The 15,640-nt window shown below is 40.0% G+C and overlaps 1 protein-coding gene across 4 annotated transcripts in view; it reads right to left on the reverse strand.

Moving 5' to 3' along the window:
- Window positions 1-15,640, reverse strand: part of LARGE1 (LARGE xylosyl- and glucuronyltransferase 1) — a 306,219-nt gene that overhangs the window by 159,642 nt on the left and 130,937 nt on the right. For all 4 annotated transcript variants that reach the window (XM_083859500.1, XM_083859501.1, XM_083859498.1 and 1 more), the window contains 2 exons: window positions 7,565-7,866; window positions 1,216-1,298 (listed from right to left, as the gene is read on the reverse strand). In XM_083859500.1, coding sequence (XP_083715626.1) covers window positions 1,216-1,298; window positions 7,565-7,866 — 385 coding nt within the window. The remainder of the gene's footprint in view (window positions 1-1,215; window positions 1,299-7,564; window positions 7,867-15,640) is intronic.

Consider the following 15,640-nt stretch of genomic DNA (forward strand, 5'->3'; position numbering starts at 1 on the left):
TGATGGTGACCGTGTAGCTACTGCTTTGGAAAAGAACTCATTTTGGTACTGCAGAAGCGCAGCTTGGTCCTGTTTTTTCTTCTGGTGTGAGATGAGCCTCTGCCCCTGGGAGCAACCACTGAACCGGGATCTTGTTACCCTGTGCCTCACTAAAAGAGGGGCCCGTTGCCGGGCTGGGAGCAGGGCTGATGTTGTCCTGCCCCCCTGCTGTTCCTTCAGCACTGCTCTAAGTGTTTTCAAAGCTCTGTAGCCCACAGCCCCTGCCTGCCAAGACATCCCGCATCTTCAGCCTCAGCTCCGGAGTTTCTGATCCATCCCTCACATCTCTTCCTGTCTGGGCTGAGCCGCCATTACCGTCTGCCTCCCAAGCCTGCGCCACAGCGCCCCCTGCAGCTGCGTGGACATCACTGCCCCTGCCCTGCCTGCCGGCAGCCACCAGCGCCCCTGCTGGCTGTGCCCGGAACTGCACCAAGGGGAAAGAGCCTGCGGTTGGGGAAGCCGTTACTGGGTTCCTGGTTCTGTTTATTATTAATGCCTTGTTATACATACTAGTAAGCGCTGTTATTCCCATCCCCACAGCTCTGCCTGAGAGCCCCTTAATTTTCAAAATTATAATAATTTGGAGGGAGGGGGTTTGAATTCTCCACTCCAAGGGAGGCCCTGCCCCTCCCCAGCAGACACCTGTCTTTCAAACCAAGACACTGTGTTAAAACCAGGTTGCAAAATGTTCTGAGGGGCTGTAAGCAGCCTTTTCAAAGCCAGAATAAACCATCTGAATTTAATGAAATACTGTATATACTGACTGTAACAGCAGGTTCACTTCAAAAATGAATGTCAAAATTGGAAGCTGGGGTGGTCAAGCAACCAGAGTGAATTCATTATCTACACCTGTGCCATAAACTGATACCAGAAATATGCCAAATGAATACAACATTTTACAGCATTCAGATGCTTTAGAGTGAAGATAGATACCGTCCCCTTTCCCACAATGCAACAGGAATAGCAGGTGGATCTCTGACCCCTCTTATTCACTGTAGAAATCTTCACATGGGTGAAATCTATTTGAAATGGTCATAAATTAAATGCTTCATTCCTTAAAAAGAGAAAGAAACTAGGGAAGGGAACCTGACCTTCTTTTGAAGAGAGTAAACCTAGAAAAGACTCACTTAGTCATAATCAGATACACAATATACAGGGAAAGAAAGCTGCTTTTACCTGTGAAATAAGACAGACTTGACGAGTGTGACAACATCCCGACTGGCATTGTACCCTGCACAGACAATGGCAACGTGGATAGTCTGTGGGAGAAAAGGAACAAAAAGAACAAGAATTAAAGCCTGATCTTGTGTTCATTGCTTGTTAAGGAGAACACACACATGACACTGCTGTTGTTTACTGGTGTTGTTTAGTGCTGCAACTGTTAGGGATTTGAGTGGGTGTTTTGCAGCTGTTTGCAACCTACTTGAGGCAGTTTGCTAAAACATCATAATTGAGTTATAGCACCATCATCATTCCAAAGTTATTACTATCCCTACACTACCATCAAATGTTTGAACAGAATTGCATTTATTAGCTAAGACATACATGTGCATGTATGTACACACACCTTCCCCAAGTAAGCAGCACACAAAATCCTGAGTGTGCAAACATACAGACCTTTTTAATTTTCTGAACTGAAGTTTAAATTATGTCTGATAATTAGAAGCAGATATGAGCTCAGAAATTTTGTATTATTTCTGTCTTATGCACAGCCCCCATGGAGAGGCTGAGCCACCTCTCATGAATGAACATGACTGCAACTACTGGTTTGCCAGGCTGGATGCATCCCAGTGATGTGATGGGACACAGGCTGTGAAGGCAATTGGCCACCTCCCTGCCTGTGACTACCAGTATGGGCTGTTCTTGGCAGGGTTAATGTAAAGTTAAACACAACCCCCACAAATACGTTCTCTCCACCTCATGACCCTGGTAAATTATCACTTATTCTGTGCCTTTTTACCCCCCTTTTAACATGAGGCAGAGGTTTCCTTGTCTCTTCAGGAGGAAATGGAAAATCGAAAAGGTGCTACAAGTCATTATTTAGCCAGTAAGTACTAATCTGAAAAATGCTATTATGTTATTCTGCACTGCTTTTAAAAATTAGCCATTTCTGCTCCCTAGGGACAAAAAAAAAAAATAATCCTAGCGAGTTTTGACTCCAGGTTCTGTGATCTTCAGTTTCTTACTGGTCACAGAAATGAAGCAGAGTTCACCATTCTGCCAGCACAAAGATGCCATTGGGGACACAGCTGTGAAACTGCAGGGAAGCCCCATTTGGCTTCCATTTGAAGCTTGGTTAGCTAGTTTCTCAGACACACAGCTCTCATTTTCCACAGAACGCCCACTATGCTGAGAACAAATGAGGAATTCTGCCTCCTCACACAGCCACAGATTCCCAAAGCCTGGCTTGTAACAGAAGCACATTTACACAAGTGGTGCCATGTGTTGGGCGCATCTGAGGAGCCCACAGCCCTGTCCATTAAGATAGCCTGGTAGAAGGCACAATTTGAGTCATACAACTGCCAAGTGGCTGTGCCAGTGTGGAATGTCCACATGAACATCACAGCTGCCTCAAGCCCTGCTGTGCTTCACAAGCTCAGGCATATTTAAAAACTGATGTTTTAAGAGGACTTGAATTAATAAGAAAACTGTCTGTCCACAGAGGCGTGAGAAAAAAAGGGTATTGCAGTACCTTTTGGCAATTGCTCTGTAAGTTATTAGCACTTTAAATCTATGTTAAAGTCAATGGGAGCCAAGCATGCTCAACACTTGGCAAATATTGATTGTGTTTCTCTCTTGTGATAAGAGGGAAGACCAGAGGCTGCTTATTAATGACTTTTATTGCAGCAGGAGTCTGTACTGTATTCATTGGCATGGGTTGCCCTAGGTGCACTGATTTCTGATCTTACAATACTGGCCTCCTCTTTGATCGTCACCTGGTCCTTCTCAGGCTTTTGGAAGATCTAAGATCCTTCCCCCCAGTGCCAATTAAAATAAAATTAGCTGAGAACAGTTTCACCCTTGCTTTAAACATTGCACCTGAAGGCACTAGACCAGAGACAAACATTTTAGGGGTTTTCACAGAACAGCACTGTCATACACTTTCAACATTGTTTTCTACTGCCTACACTTGCCAGAAAAGCTCTCCTCAAAGCCACTCTCTCTACCTTTCAACTGCCCTCCAAATCAGAGTTTATTCTGTCAAGTGCTTGCCCACATCTGTTCTCCTTTTACTAAATCTGTTTGTTTCAAAACTGAAAGCATGCAGTCCTCACTGTCTTCCAGTAGTTGTTGTTGCCTTGTGACAGAGGACACATGGACTGACACCGAGAATGGTTTCAAGCATTAGCACTTTATTATTCCCCAGTACAATCTTTTATTCCCTTTTCTTTATGCAGAACACCTGTGTGCCCTTTTACTCTTCTGTGATTGGTCAATACAAATCAGCATTCTCTGCTCCTTTTCCTTTAATGACGTTCACCTGTCTTACAGAGCTGCACTTTATCAGGGGTGAGATTGCCTGCAGTACTATTTCTATTCTTTTGCAATCCTCTCTACCACAGCCTTGGATGCTGCTTCAGCCAGGACACAGTGAGAATAGCACTTACTACTCTTCTGAATGTTCTATTCCAACTCAGAGACACAGGCATCCATGTACCTTCTGCTCAGTCTTTCTGTAGTGTTTGATATTACATACCACTTCTATTCCTGCCTGAAATCATTTAAACAGAAGAGCAATAATCCTCAAAAAGAACAGAAATCAAGACCTTTTTTTTCCAAGCTTTTTCCTGCAGCATGCTGCAAGATTCAGTCTATTCCTCTCCTTTCCCTGATTTCCTTTCCTCTCTCTCATTGTTTAACTGTTAAACAAAGTCAGTGAAAAAACAAATAAGCCAAAATGAAATCATTAACCTGAACTGTCTGCAGATATTTGAATCCCAAGGGGAAAAAAAATTAATTCCAGTGTTCTCCAGGCTTGTTCCAAATGCATGTTTGGATTGAGAGCAGCTGGCTATACTCAGATTCTGGCAAGACATGGCTGGAATAAGCACTTGAAAGAACTTGCACCCTCCTGAGCATACTACTGTAAGCATCACCTCTCAGATTTTGAGAATTTTCACCCCTCCCAAACTCCTTTTTCTCCATCTGCAGATGGCTGGAAAAGTGTATCTCCCATCCCACCAGAACTGGCCACTGTGATTCACATAACCTCCAGACTCAATGACTGCAGCTAACACCAAAGACTAAAGCCACATGAACAAAGAATGCTCCAACTTCCACTACAAGTGTCAGCTGGCCTCCTACTTTAAAATGAGTGATGGACGTGTTCACAACTTGTTGCAAGAGTCTGGACTCTAGTCATTCACTGGAGATGCTTTTGGACAAGGTAACTCATTGTAGCAACAGATGAAATGAGGATACACCTGCCTTGCAGAGTCAATGAATTCTTCCTCTGTTTATACAAAGAGATATGAATAAGTAATCAAAACACTGTGGAAGTTCATCATAACGTTCTCCCAACAGGCTGAGGATCAGGGACACCAACTGATCTATTTTTAATTGCAAATAATTTAGGAAGCACTGAGGTCTAGGTGCTTCAAGGCACTTAAGGAAGCTAAGTTCTTTAGGAAAGGGAGTTTAAGTGATACCAAGGTGCATGCTAACATAGTTCAGCCACTACAGACCAGGAAAAACTGTTTCTAAATACAGTACTTCATGTTTTGGGATAATATGAATGTGAAGAAAACATCCTAAACCACAGAAAGAACTGGGCCCTAGTTCCATACCGATGAAGACTACACAGTTCCTATTTGAGCATACATAATAATTCTTCCTCCTTGGGCTACTTTTAGGAATGATGAAATAATGAGTTTCAAAAACCTATATTAGTCCTTATAGTTAAAAATAATCTTTGGTAAGACATTTCATACCTCAGTAATTTTCCAGTAGGCTTTCCATTGTAGATACTTAACCTTTCATAAATGATTGTTGAATGTGATTAAGAGATATTACAAGTATATAACAAAATGCTTGTGCTTGTTTCCAGGGTTTGTTTTGTTTTTAGTTTCCAGTGGCAGATGACCTCTGCTTTACATGTGTTACACTGCTGATAGTGGTGAGGATCTGTTCTTGACACCTGTGGAGCACTATACACTTAACCCTATTGAACAACACTGTTGAGAACAGGAACAATACAAATATGTCTCTAAAAATGCTTCAAATGTTAAGTATCTTGCTAAGCCACTAAATGCTGTACTGCTGATTATTGACTTCCAGATATATAATCGCTTTCAAAAATATTTGTAAATGCACTCTTAATTCAAGTATATGCTCAGTTTAGGGAGGCACAAGCTGGAAAGATACTGGGGTAACACTGTAATAAAGAGGCATACAGTTTTGTTAGCTTTCATTGGCATTGCGCTGTCCTTCTGAAGCCTTTTGTTAGTGCTGACATCTTTGTAAGGACTGTGCTTACTTATGTTTCTAAGGTTTGTGTGCAAATTGTTTACTACTGGGAAGGCATGACAGCCATGTGCTTGCTCCAGGAAGAAGCCCCTTGTCTGGGTGACTGATTTTTTCTTTCAGTATAATGCTGGTTCATTTTACAATATCAGAAGAGCTCTCCTGTCACACAACAGAGTAGGAAGCTGCGGCAAAAATGCAACAAACCCACAGCTATTTGATATAGATCACAATTAATACCACAGAGATTATGCTTTATCAGAGATTTAATGTTCATTCATTGTAACTGCATTTTCAAACGTTTTAATCACCATTAAACACCATCCCAAATTCGATTGTGAAATGTTATCACCAGTAAATCTCTAAGAACAGACTCAATGAAATTAACAACCTATTGCTAATGTTCTTAGTCTCCCCCAAAGCAAGTCTTCTTCTTAAGAACCCTTTTTTCTCACTATCCAATTTGTCCACTCTTGCTGTGATATATTCCAGGGTCAGAAGCTAAAAAAAAATTGTTTACACGTCTGAAACACAAAAAAAAATCCAGAGAATGAAAGGCATCAAGATGCCCCTCATGCAAATACAGGACAAGAATCTACAGTAACAGGATATATGATGAGACCCTTGGCAAATCTGATAATAGGGAAGTTTAGTTTTAACTTCCATTGCTGTAACTGAGTTATTGAGTGAGTTCCTTAAGAGAAGATTAAGAACTTACTTTGAGATCAAAATAGTGTGCGGTGAGATAAGGAGATGGCAAATAATGTGAGATTTTGTATTTTATATAAGCATTGCCTCCAGTAGAGTGCTAAACCCCACTGAGCAAGTAAACTCATTGGCAAAACACAAACTCTAAGGCCACTTAAACTATCCCTATTTTAAGTTATTATTTTTGTGTCCTAGCTTGGTTGGTACATTGAACAACCAAGAACTGAGATTCAGCTCATCACTCCTTCATATAATAATAAGGGAAAAGTGAGGTTTGCTGATTGATGGCCTGATTAAAAGAAATGCCAAAAATCTCAGAGTGAGGAAAATCCCTCATTATATGGAGGAGGGAAAATGAAAAACAAAAGCCTCCTTTTCCCTCTCCTTACAATAATGTTGCCTCCTTTCTTCTACACTGATGGACAAAGATATCCAACTGGAAAGCAGTAATTCATTTTCAAACTGTATTTACCACTGGATAGAATTTATCTGAAGAGATAATTAGTATTTATTTTTCCTCTCACAGTAATTTTCTTTCAACTTTCATCTTCCAAGTGGCAGCAAGCAAAATAAAAGGTGATATGGTATTAACCTCTTTGTAGAAATAAATGGAGGAAGTTATTTTTGATAACTTTATCAGCTGGGATTGGCACAAGGCTTTTAAGTGAGACTTTCTCTTTTGGATCTATCCATACTTGGACTTGTCATCATTCAGACATCTGACAACTAAGTATCTGGATGACACCCACAGAAGTACTGACATAAAACGGGGAAAACCAGACCAAACCAACTACACCAAAACTGTCTTAGAAGCAGATCGCCTGTTCCCTGCAGTCTGGCACACTGCTTGTGTGTGGCTCACACAAAGTACCTGCTCCTACAGTAACAACCAGATACACTCCTGAAAGTGAGTCAAAAGCACAGGCCACAATTTAATTAAACTCTCATTCCAATATAGGCACAGAAACAAAGAAATAAGGCTTTTCTAAGCACTCTGGAGTCATTATTACCTAACATACACAGGGTCAGTTTGCCACAGGTCTTTATCAGCAGAGATGTAGTGAGTCAGCTAGAAATGAGGCTTTGATTTTTTTATCAGGTCTGGGGACACATGAATGAAAAAGGCAAAAAGCTGTAATGAAATATTAACTCAGAAGATGTTCTCATGAGTAAATGGGTTAAAGGTTTTTTTAAAAAAGAATAGTAATAAATTATCTGAAAAGTTGCACACAGCAGACCTTTAAGAGGCTTGTTTTGGAGGAAAAGGTTTCAGAGCAGAGGAAGGAGACGGCAACGTCCTTAAAGGATCCCATCTACCAAGCTTTGTTTCTGGCAGGTTCCAGGCTGTATTTACCTCACACTTTTCCACCGCTGGCCGCTGGCCGCACTCAGAGCTGTTCCCTGCCACGATGCCAGCCCGCAGGCTCTCGCTGTCGCCAGTGCCCTCTTCCATGGAGTATGTTTTGGAGTGGTTGCCGCGGTGGTGTGCAGGGCCCCGGCTCTGCACCAGGCTGAGCTGTTTGCGCAGCACGCGGTTCTCCTCCTCCACCTCCCGCACGCGCACCTCCAGGCTCTCGCGCTCCCGCTGGCTCGACACTGTGTACCGGGGGCTGTGGGGCTGCGACTCCAGCGGGGACAGCGACACCGGCTTCCCATCTGCACCACAAGGAAACAGAGCACTTCCATCAGAATACACCAGAAGCTGCATCTTCCTTTAATTTTGGCGTTGTAAAGCAGGGCCGCATTTCAAATACAGCACTGTTTTATGCAGACTTGGCACTTTCCAGGCCATGCTTAAGTGCATGGTAAACTTGACAAATGCTGAATTCTATGAGCTACAGGTCCTACTAATTTTCAAACCACACCAAAAGATAAGCATGTGTTTCTTTGTTCTCATAGGGCTGCCTGCCAGTCTCTAGTCTGGGAAGACAGTCAAGAAAATGAGGATTTAATTCAAAGACAACTAATATACGGTTAAATATATTTTAGAAATGTATGCAAGATGAAATAATTTTCCTATTTCCACTTCCTCCACAGTCAAATGACAGCATTCTGGCAACCATTTTGTGCTAAACAGTAGCCCCAGCTGATTCACATGTGAGGAGCAGATGGGTTTTATTCAGCTACATAGTATTATGTGCTTGCTGAGAAATAAGAGGTTCAGGACAGAAATGTTCAATACATGTGGGCCAAATTCAGGAAAGTATTTTGGCTTAAGAAGACTCAGTGGAATTTTGAAAAAAAAAGTAAAAAGGTTCTATTCGTCACCTTCAACTAAAACTGCTCAAAAACATTCATCAAAATCAAATCGAAGCAAAGCAAAAGACAGAGTTATCCACAGTGTCATAAGTAGCAAGAAAATTCCTTTGCAGTGATGATATGTGAGTATCTTGTACTAAAGTATTTCTCTGATATAATTTTCTCCTTGCATGTATTAAATCAGAAAATTATAGAATTGTAAGGTTGCAAAAAACCTCTAAGGTCACTGAGTCCAACTATTAATCCAACATGAACATATTCACTATTAAATCATGTTCAGATCCACATCAATGTTTTTTGAACATTTCTAGGCATTGTGATTTTACCATTTGCCTGAACAGCCTATTCCAATGCCTGACCACTTTGCCATTAAGTAATTTTTCTGAATATTCAACAAAATTTCCTGCGGCACAACTTGAAGTCATTTCATCTCATCCTGTCACTTGTAGCCTGTAAGAAAAGGACAACTCTCACCTGGCTACACTCTCCTTTTAGGCAGTTTTAGAAAGCAGTAAGGTCTCCCCCGAGCCTCCATTTACCCAGGGCAAAACCTCCCAGCTCCCTCAGCTGCTCCTCATGGGACTTGTGCTCCAGACCCTTCCCCAGCTTCACAGCCCTTCTCTGGACATGCTCCAGCACTTCAACGTCCAGAACTGAGCACAGGATTCAAGGTGTGACTTCATCAGTGCCAAGTACAGTGCCAAGTAAAGGGACATGTTTGGTATTTAATGATTTTTCAGGTGCAGAGAGTCCCATGGGTTTTATCAAACAAATACCAGCCTGAGTGGTTTATAAAATGGAAATAATGCATTTACTGTTTAGAAGTTCTCGCTAACAAGTACAGTTTTCACCTACTGACTCAAAACTATCTTCCTGCTATAAAATCCTGTTTATTGCTTGTTTGTTTGTGTTGTGTTTACATGAATGATGAGCAGTCCTCCAAACTGACGTCATGAAAAAGACAGGTATGGAAATCAAACCCTCAATTCTAATTTACTTTGTTGAGTTAGACATGTACACACACTTCCTGTTATGTATATAAATTATTACCTTGATTTTTATCATCATTTAGATAGAATATCTTGCATTTTCTTGCAGGCTATCTCCTACAAAAAATTTGTAATTTATTATTTTTACCATTAGAAAAGGTTATGGATAAACCTGAGACTGAAAAATGTCTCAAGACAAATTCTGGAGTTTGGCCACTCACACCTTGAAACTTGAATGCTCCAGCAAATAGTTATTAAAAATTAAATGAGATATTTGAAAAGCCTGAAAATAATAGGTGTGGCAATAAAGAAATAAAGGACAGAGCCATGCTACAGTTAGACTGAGTTATCTTTGTCAACCAAGCTTGGAGGGCCTGGAACTGAAGTTGTGTTTCTTCTCAGCTGCTGAAACTCAAGCTAAGAAAACTAAGACACATTTGGTTGTGATTCTATTGCATCCCTATTACTGGACAGCAAGAGTGTATTGTGTAGACATGCTCAGATAAAAAGTTGCTCACCCACAAAACAACCAACCTGTGTTCTCATCAGATATACAATTACATTGCAAATCTAACAAAGACTTCACTTGCAATCTTAACGCCTCACTTGGTGAATATCCAGCTGACATAGATGTTAACTCATCACTTCCTGCATTTGTCACTGAATTCTGCTAGCTTCAAATAACTACCAGAAAAGGTAGCAAGGTATGGAAGTAAATCTCAGAACAACATTGATCAAAATTTCAAAATATGAAAAAAAAATTAAACGCACCTATGGACATAATTGAATAGGTCATAAATGCTGCTTTGCCAAAATTAAAACTTTAAAAGTTTTTTTTTTAACTTTTAGAAAAGGATACCATTTTGTCCATCGGAGCAATTGTAGGTCAGAAAATACTATATATATTTATATATATATTCTGATATTGATCAGAAGAGTTCAACTGTTTCTACACAGTATTTAGAAGAAACAGCATAGTCTGAGAAAGGATCTGAAAGAAATTATCACCTCCTGCCTCAGACTGAAGTTGCAGCAGCTAATGAGACCAGCCCAGTGTTTATGCAGCCTTGGCTATAAACAGTAACCCCACTACTGTTCCCTCAGTAGTAAATATTTCTGCTGGCATGTACAAGGAGTTAGGAAATCCTCTCAGGAATTAAACAACTAGCTAGTGTCTTCATCAGAAATGTACAACTAGTTGAAATGCACTGATTTACAGAAATTACCTATGTTTTGTTACAAGTTGCTAAGTCCAAGATATTTTCTGGAATGATCTCTTCAGGGTTCATACAGCTGGACAAGTCATGTTTTGTTACTAATACTGCTCACTATTCTCAGGTGTATCATCATGTACTTGGTATATTTGCCCATCCCAGCTCTTTTCTGCTAATGATAATGTGACAATTCCAGGACCCATGTGAAATAAAAGTATAAAACCAAAAGTGAAGTCATTAATAAGTGACCTTAATACTCAAAAATAAAGTAATATTTTTCATAAATTCAGAGATTGTGTAACTCATAATTTTTGCAATCTGAGGCTGGAGGCAAGATACTATTTGATATATTTCTGTGAGTTTCATCTCACCTCTGCGGAAGAAGTAAGTGGATTAATGTTAGGGACCACTGATGTTTGATTGTGTGTGTTTCTTGGTAGAAGAGTTAAACTGATTGCACTGCACTTGAATTTTACAGTTTATAGTAACAGGCAGAGTGTTCTGAGCTGGTGTCTAGGTACTTTTCATCTAATCTAAATCAAAATAACATAGCACATAATGAGATATGTGTGACTTTGGGACTAAAGATCTCCCAGGGAGCACTATATGGAACATGACTGTGCTCTGAAGCAAGTAGAACACTTCTGAATGGTATAATAAATAATAATAAAGCTATTATTTTTTTATTCTTCATTTGTGGTTATTGGTCTATTTTGGCAGTTTCAGCTCTTATTTTTTTCCTGTGTCAAGCCTTTTACTTCAGGCTTGTGCTAATGCAACTGAACCTAAAAAACTTGCAAAATTCCACTGTCCACAAAACAAAACCCAAACACCAAGCTGAAAAATTACTTCATGGTTGACAGCAATGCCTTATCATCACACTAAGTCCAACAATTCAGAACACTTGACAATATGTAAGTTGCGAATTCTGTGGATTACTGAATGTTTCTGCATATATAAAATCAACTGGATTTAAGGCAACAGATTCAATAATACTTAAGCGGAATGCTTAGGACACTAGACAAAATAAAGCCATCAGAAAGCAATCCAGTATAATTCATTTGAAAGGAAAAGGACTGAACCAGTGGTATTTTCTTTCTTAGATACAGAACTTAAAAAATAGGCATTAAAGCCAAGTTCCTTGTTTTGTAGTTACCAGACTGAGGAGAGGTGATTGTCCTGAAAAGGACCCAGTGGCACTGGAAAGTTGCTGGGGAAAGAGCCACAGAGAAAAAAGAACGTATGTCTAAGGGTTAACTGGGTAAGGGAGAAAGAAGCAGAGTGTAGGAACACAAAATTTTGTCTGATTCAGAGAAGAAAAGTGCAGAAGCAGGGATCCCAAGTTTTCAGATAACCCTGATCTGAACTAAAATGTTTACAATTGTGTTAGGAACTGAATCCCATAAAATTATGGAGCATGTTTTGGGAGGGTTTTTTAAAACTTTTTACATTTTGTTTGCTAGAAAGCACAGATTTCTTGTGTTTTGGTTTAGAGGTTTCTATATGTTTCACCTACTACTCATCCGCTGCCTGATAGCATGCAGTGCCTTTAACATGAACTAATAGCAGTGACCTCTAGGGTGCTTCTTATGTAAAAGGAAGTTTTGCTACCCAGAGACAGTGTTTCATTACCTGTGCCCACTAGCAGTATAAGAATTTTACCCAAAAGCCAGTATTTTGAAGAAAGGAATGGGAAAGCAGGCAACCATGCTCATTACTTTCCCCCTGATAAGGCCACAAAATTATTCAAGTTCATTGCATAATTACTTTTTCCCACATAAAGACCGTTGTGGAGAACTCCATGAACCTTAAGAGAGAAGAAAAATAAGACTAAAATCAGGCCTACAGAGACATGAAACCCTGGTGTAATCAGAAAAACTATCCCTTCTATCCAGCTTTAATCACCTGATACTTTAGTACTCTCTGCACCTCTGCTCAGCTGGCTGCTCTAGTAGATCCTGGATATCAATGCAGCTATGAATGATGTCCTTTCTGCTGATGCTTTGCTACTTCAGATATGTGCCTCCATGAGTAAGTGCTAAGGCATCCCAAAGTGCCTATTCTCACACTTACAAATTTTTTTGTCCAACAACTTTTTGTGAAACATTGCAGTGTGATCTTAGCTGGAAATAGAAAACCTTGTATGAATAACCACTTCAACAGTGAAACATAGTCCAAGCAATTTACCTTAGGTCTATGAGCATAGAACTTCATCCTAACATGATAGCAGGTTGTTTCAGCTCATCATTCTGTTTGTGACCACACATACAACATCCTGTTATTAAAAAAGACTTATTATTCCCTCACTGACCTATGATATTCATATTTTAACACATATTTAACACATAACTACATATTTTAACACAGCACAAGGATCAGTGATATAATATTCAATGTTATTTAAAGGAAAGGAGGTACTATCAGTTCCTTTTTTAAAGTCAAGCAAGAAGTTTTGGAGTCCTTAACACTCTCAGAAAATACCAGTTTTGGATGCACAGCTGAGATGAGTCTCGCACAGTTTTTCAACAAATAATCACTTTTTTTTGCACTACAATTTTTCAGAGGACAGCTACATATGAAACAGCTATAAGCTTAAAATTTCTGTAATGCAGAAGTCTGCAAGTTGGAAATCCAGGAAATGTGGGGAAAAGTACTTAGCAGCCACTTGCAATATCTTTGTCTTATGAACACCATGTAATGAACTCGGTGCAGAGACAGAAACAATTCCTCAGGGCAAATTTGACTTCATAAATTATAATGTCCCCTGCCCTGTTCATGACATGACTTCCAGTCTCTTAAATCAACTAAATGGAGTGGTTCAAGAGCCACTGCTGTATTTTCTCTGCACGCAAAATGAGGAAGGGGTTGTGTTTCAGAAAGGGTTTGCAGCTGTACCATCAATGATGGCATTGTGCTGCAGAACTGCAGAGAGCTGTTTATGTGCTGGCTGAGCAAATGCAATTCTGATAGGGATTCCCTAATAGGGATAGTAAACAGTAAAAGACATCAGGTAAATAAAAAGCATGAAGCAACAGAATGCAGGAAGAAATAGGGAAAGAAAATGTAAACATAAACATCCTTCTTGAAAACAGATGTGACCTTATTTAAGAGTTTGTTTTTTGTTTGTTTATATTGTCTCATTAGCTAGTTAGGAATGTTGGCTTATTAGCATATTCAAAACAAGGGCCCGTAAGTCTTAAAATATTTCCTCCTTTCCTTGTCTAGAATAGAATCACTTTTTTTTTGTTCATTCTTCTCATTCTTTCTTTCCCTGTTTTGCATTGTCTTGGCAATATATATGCCTCTTCAAGAAAAGAACTAAAAATAACATTTCCCTCCTTTCCACTGGCAGTGGAGATGTAAGAAGATAATATCAGAGTGAGCACTGAGGGAAAATAAGATTTTATCAGGGACTTGGCTTGATGAAGACAACATGTTATCAAGAGGGGAACTTGGCAAAGATAACACATTATCAATATCAAGAGTAAAGCCTGGGGAAAATAATATCTTAATACCTATTAGATACTAAATAAGCCATCTATGCTCTTGACAAATTGTTATTTTCTCCAAGTACCATTCCTGTAAAGATGTTGATTTTTTTGGCAAATCACTTCTTTAGCAGTTGGGAAGTGGGGGAGAAAGAGCAGAAAAGGAAGCTCCATGTCCCCAAGGTAGAGGGGTATTCTCTTTCTTTTTACAAGCTTTGCAGGCAGGTCAAGACTGCCAGCGTGACAGCCAGAAAAACATGTGTAGACATATTGCAGGGAAATCTCCTACAACAACACTCAGCAAGCACACTGCAGAGCATCCTGTGACAGAAGAAGAGGCTCAATGCCCCTTCTGTCCTCTGACCACACTACTAGGCTCTGAGGTGTTGCCTATAGGATTTTTGGCAAACACACTTGTCTACAGAGGCAATGATTGGTTATCCCTTAGCAGTGACTTTTTGTCATAACCTCATCACAATTAGCAGTATATATGTAGGGTACAAATAAATGAGCCCTTTCAGGTCAGCTACAGAAATAAATCCCCTTTCAGTCAGAGGTTACCATTCCCACAGCTTAAGGTGATCCAGAGGGTCAGACAGTGCTTCTCACCTCCTGCAGTGCAACACATCCAACTCAGCTTAAGCTGGTCTGAGCCAGCCCAATTGCCTCTGCCCTGAAGCAATCCCCTCTGCCACTGCTGCTACAGGGGTAGACAAACCAGTGCCTGATGGGTGCCTGTGCCCTGAAGCTGAAACCTTCTGCAACTCAATTATAAATCTTTAGAGTTTCAATCTGGATGAATCTAAATAAATTATGGCATCTCCTGGAAAATGAGAAATCCAATTCATAGTAGGACAGACTACTAAATGCCTTAAATGGTAAATGCCACTGGTTATTCACAGGAATGGGCAAGCGGGGAATAATTAGAAGGGAAGCTGTGGAGGGCCTGTAGGAGTGTGATGTGAATAATAAAGCACACTTAGGAAAAAGCATATGAAAAATATCTGCAGGGTAAGTATTTGTAGCCAGCTGAATTTCCCTGGTGTACAGTAGGAGTGGGAGGGAAAACAATGGGATTTGTTAATATGAAAATTTCCTATGGAGAAGCAGCATCTCTTTTTGCATTAACCATTTGGATATCTTACACCCAAGTATTCCTCTCTGTTCAGTGTGAGCTTTGTGTTAAGGTGACTACTGGCCCTGATAGCAGAATGTATAATCAGCAGAATGTATAGGCAGCCATTACAGCTCTCTGAGGTAAAGCATGTGCCCAAATGTGCCACTGCAGCTGTACACAGTACTGTAACTATCATTCATGGAAGTGGGATGTAAAAGACTGAAGCTATTCTATGTTGGCTCCTGCTCAGTAATAAACTGTGGAAGAGACAGAAAGGTGAAAAGCCTAAAATAGATAATTTTACAGTGTTTTTCAAAAGGACAAAAAGTACAAGAAATAAGTACATAAAAGCTTAGAAAATAT

The sequence above is a fragment of the Zosterops lateralis genome, assembly GCF_965231275.1.
Source record: "Zosterops lateralis genome assembly, chromosome: 4".
Taxonomy (NCBI): domain Eukaryota; kingdom Metazoa; phylum Chordata; class Aves; order Passeriformes; family Zosteropidae; genus Zosterops; species Zosterops lateralis.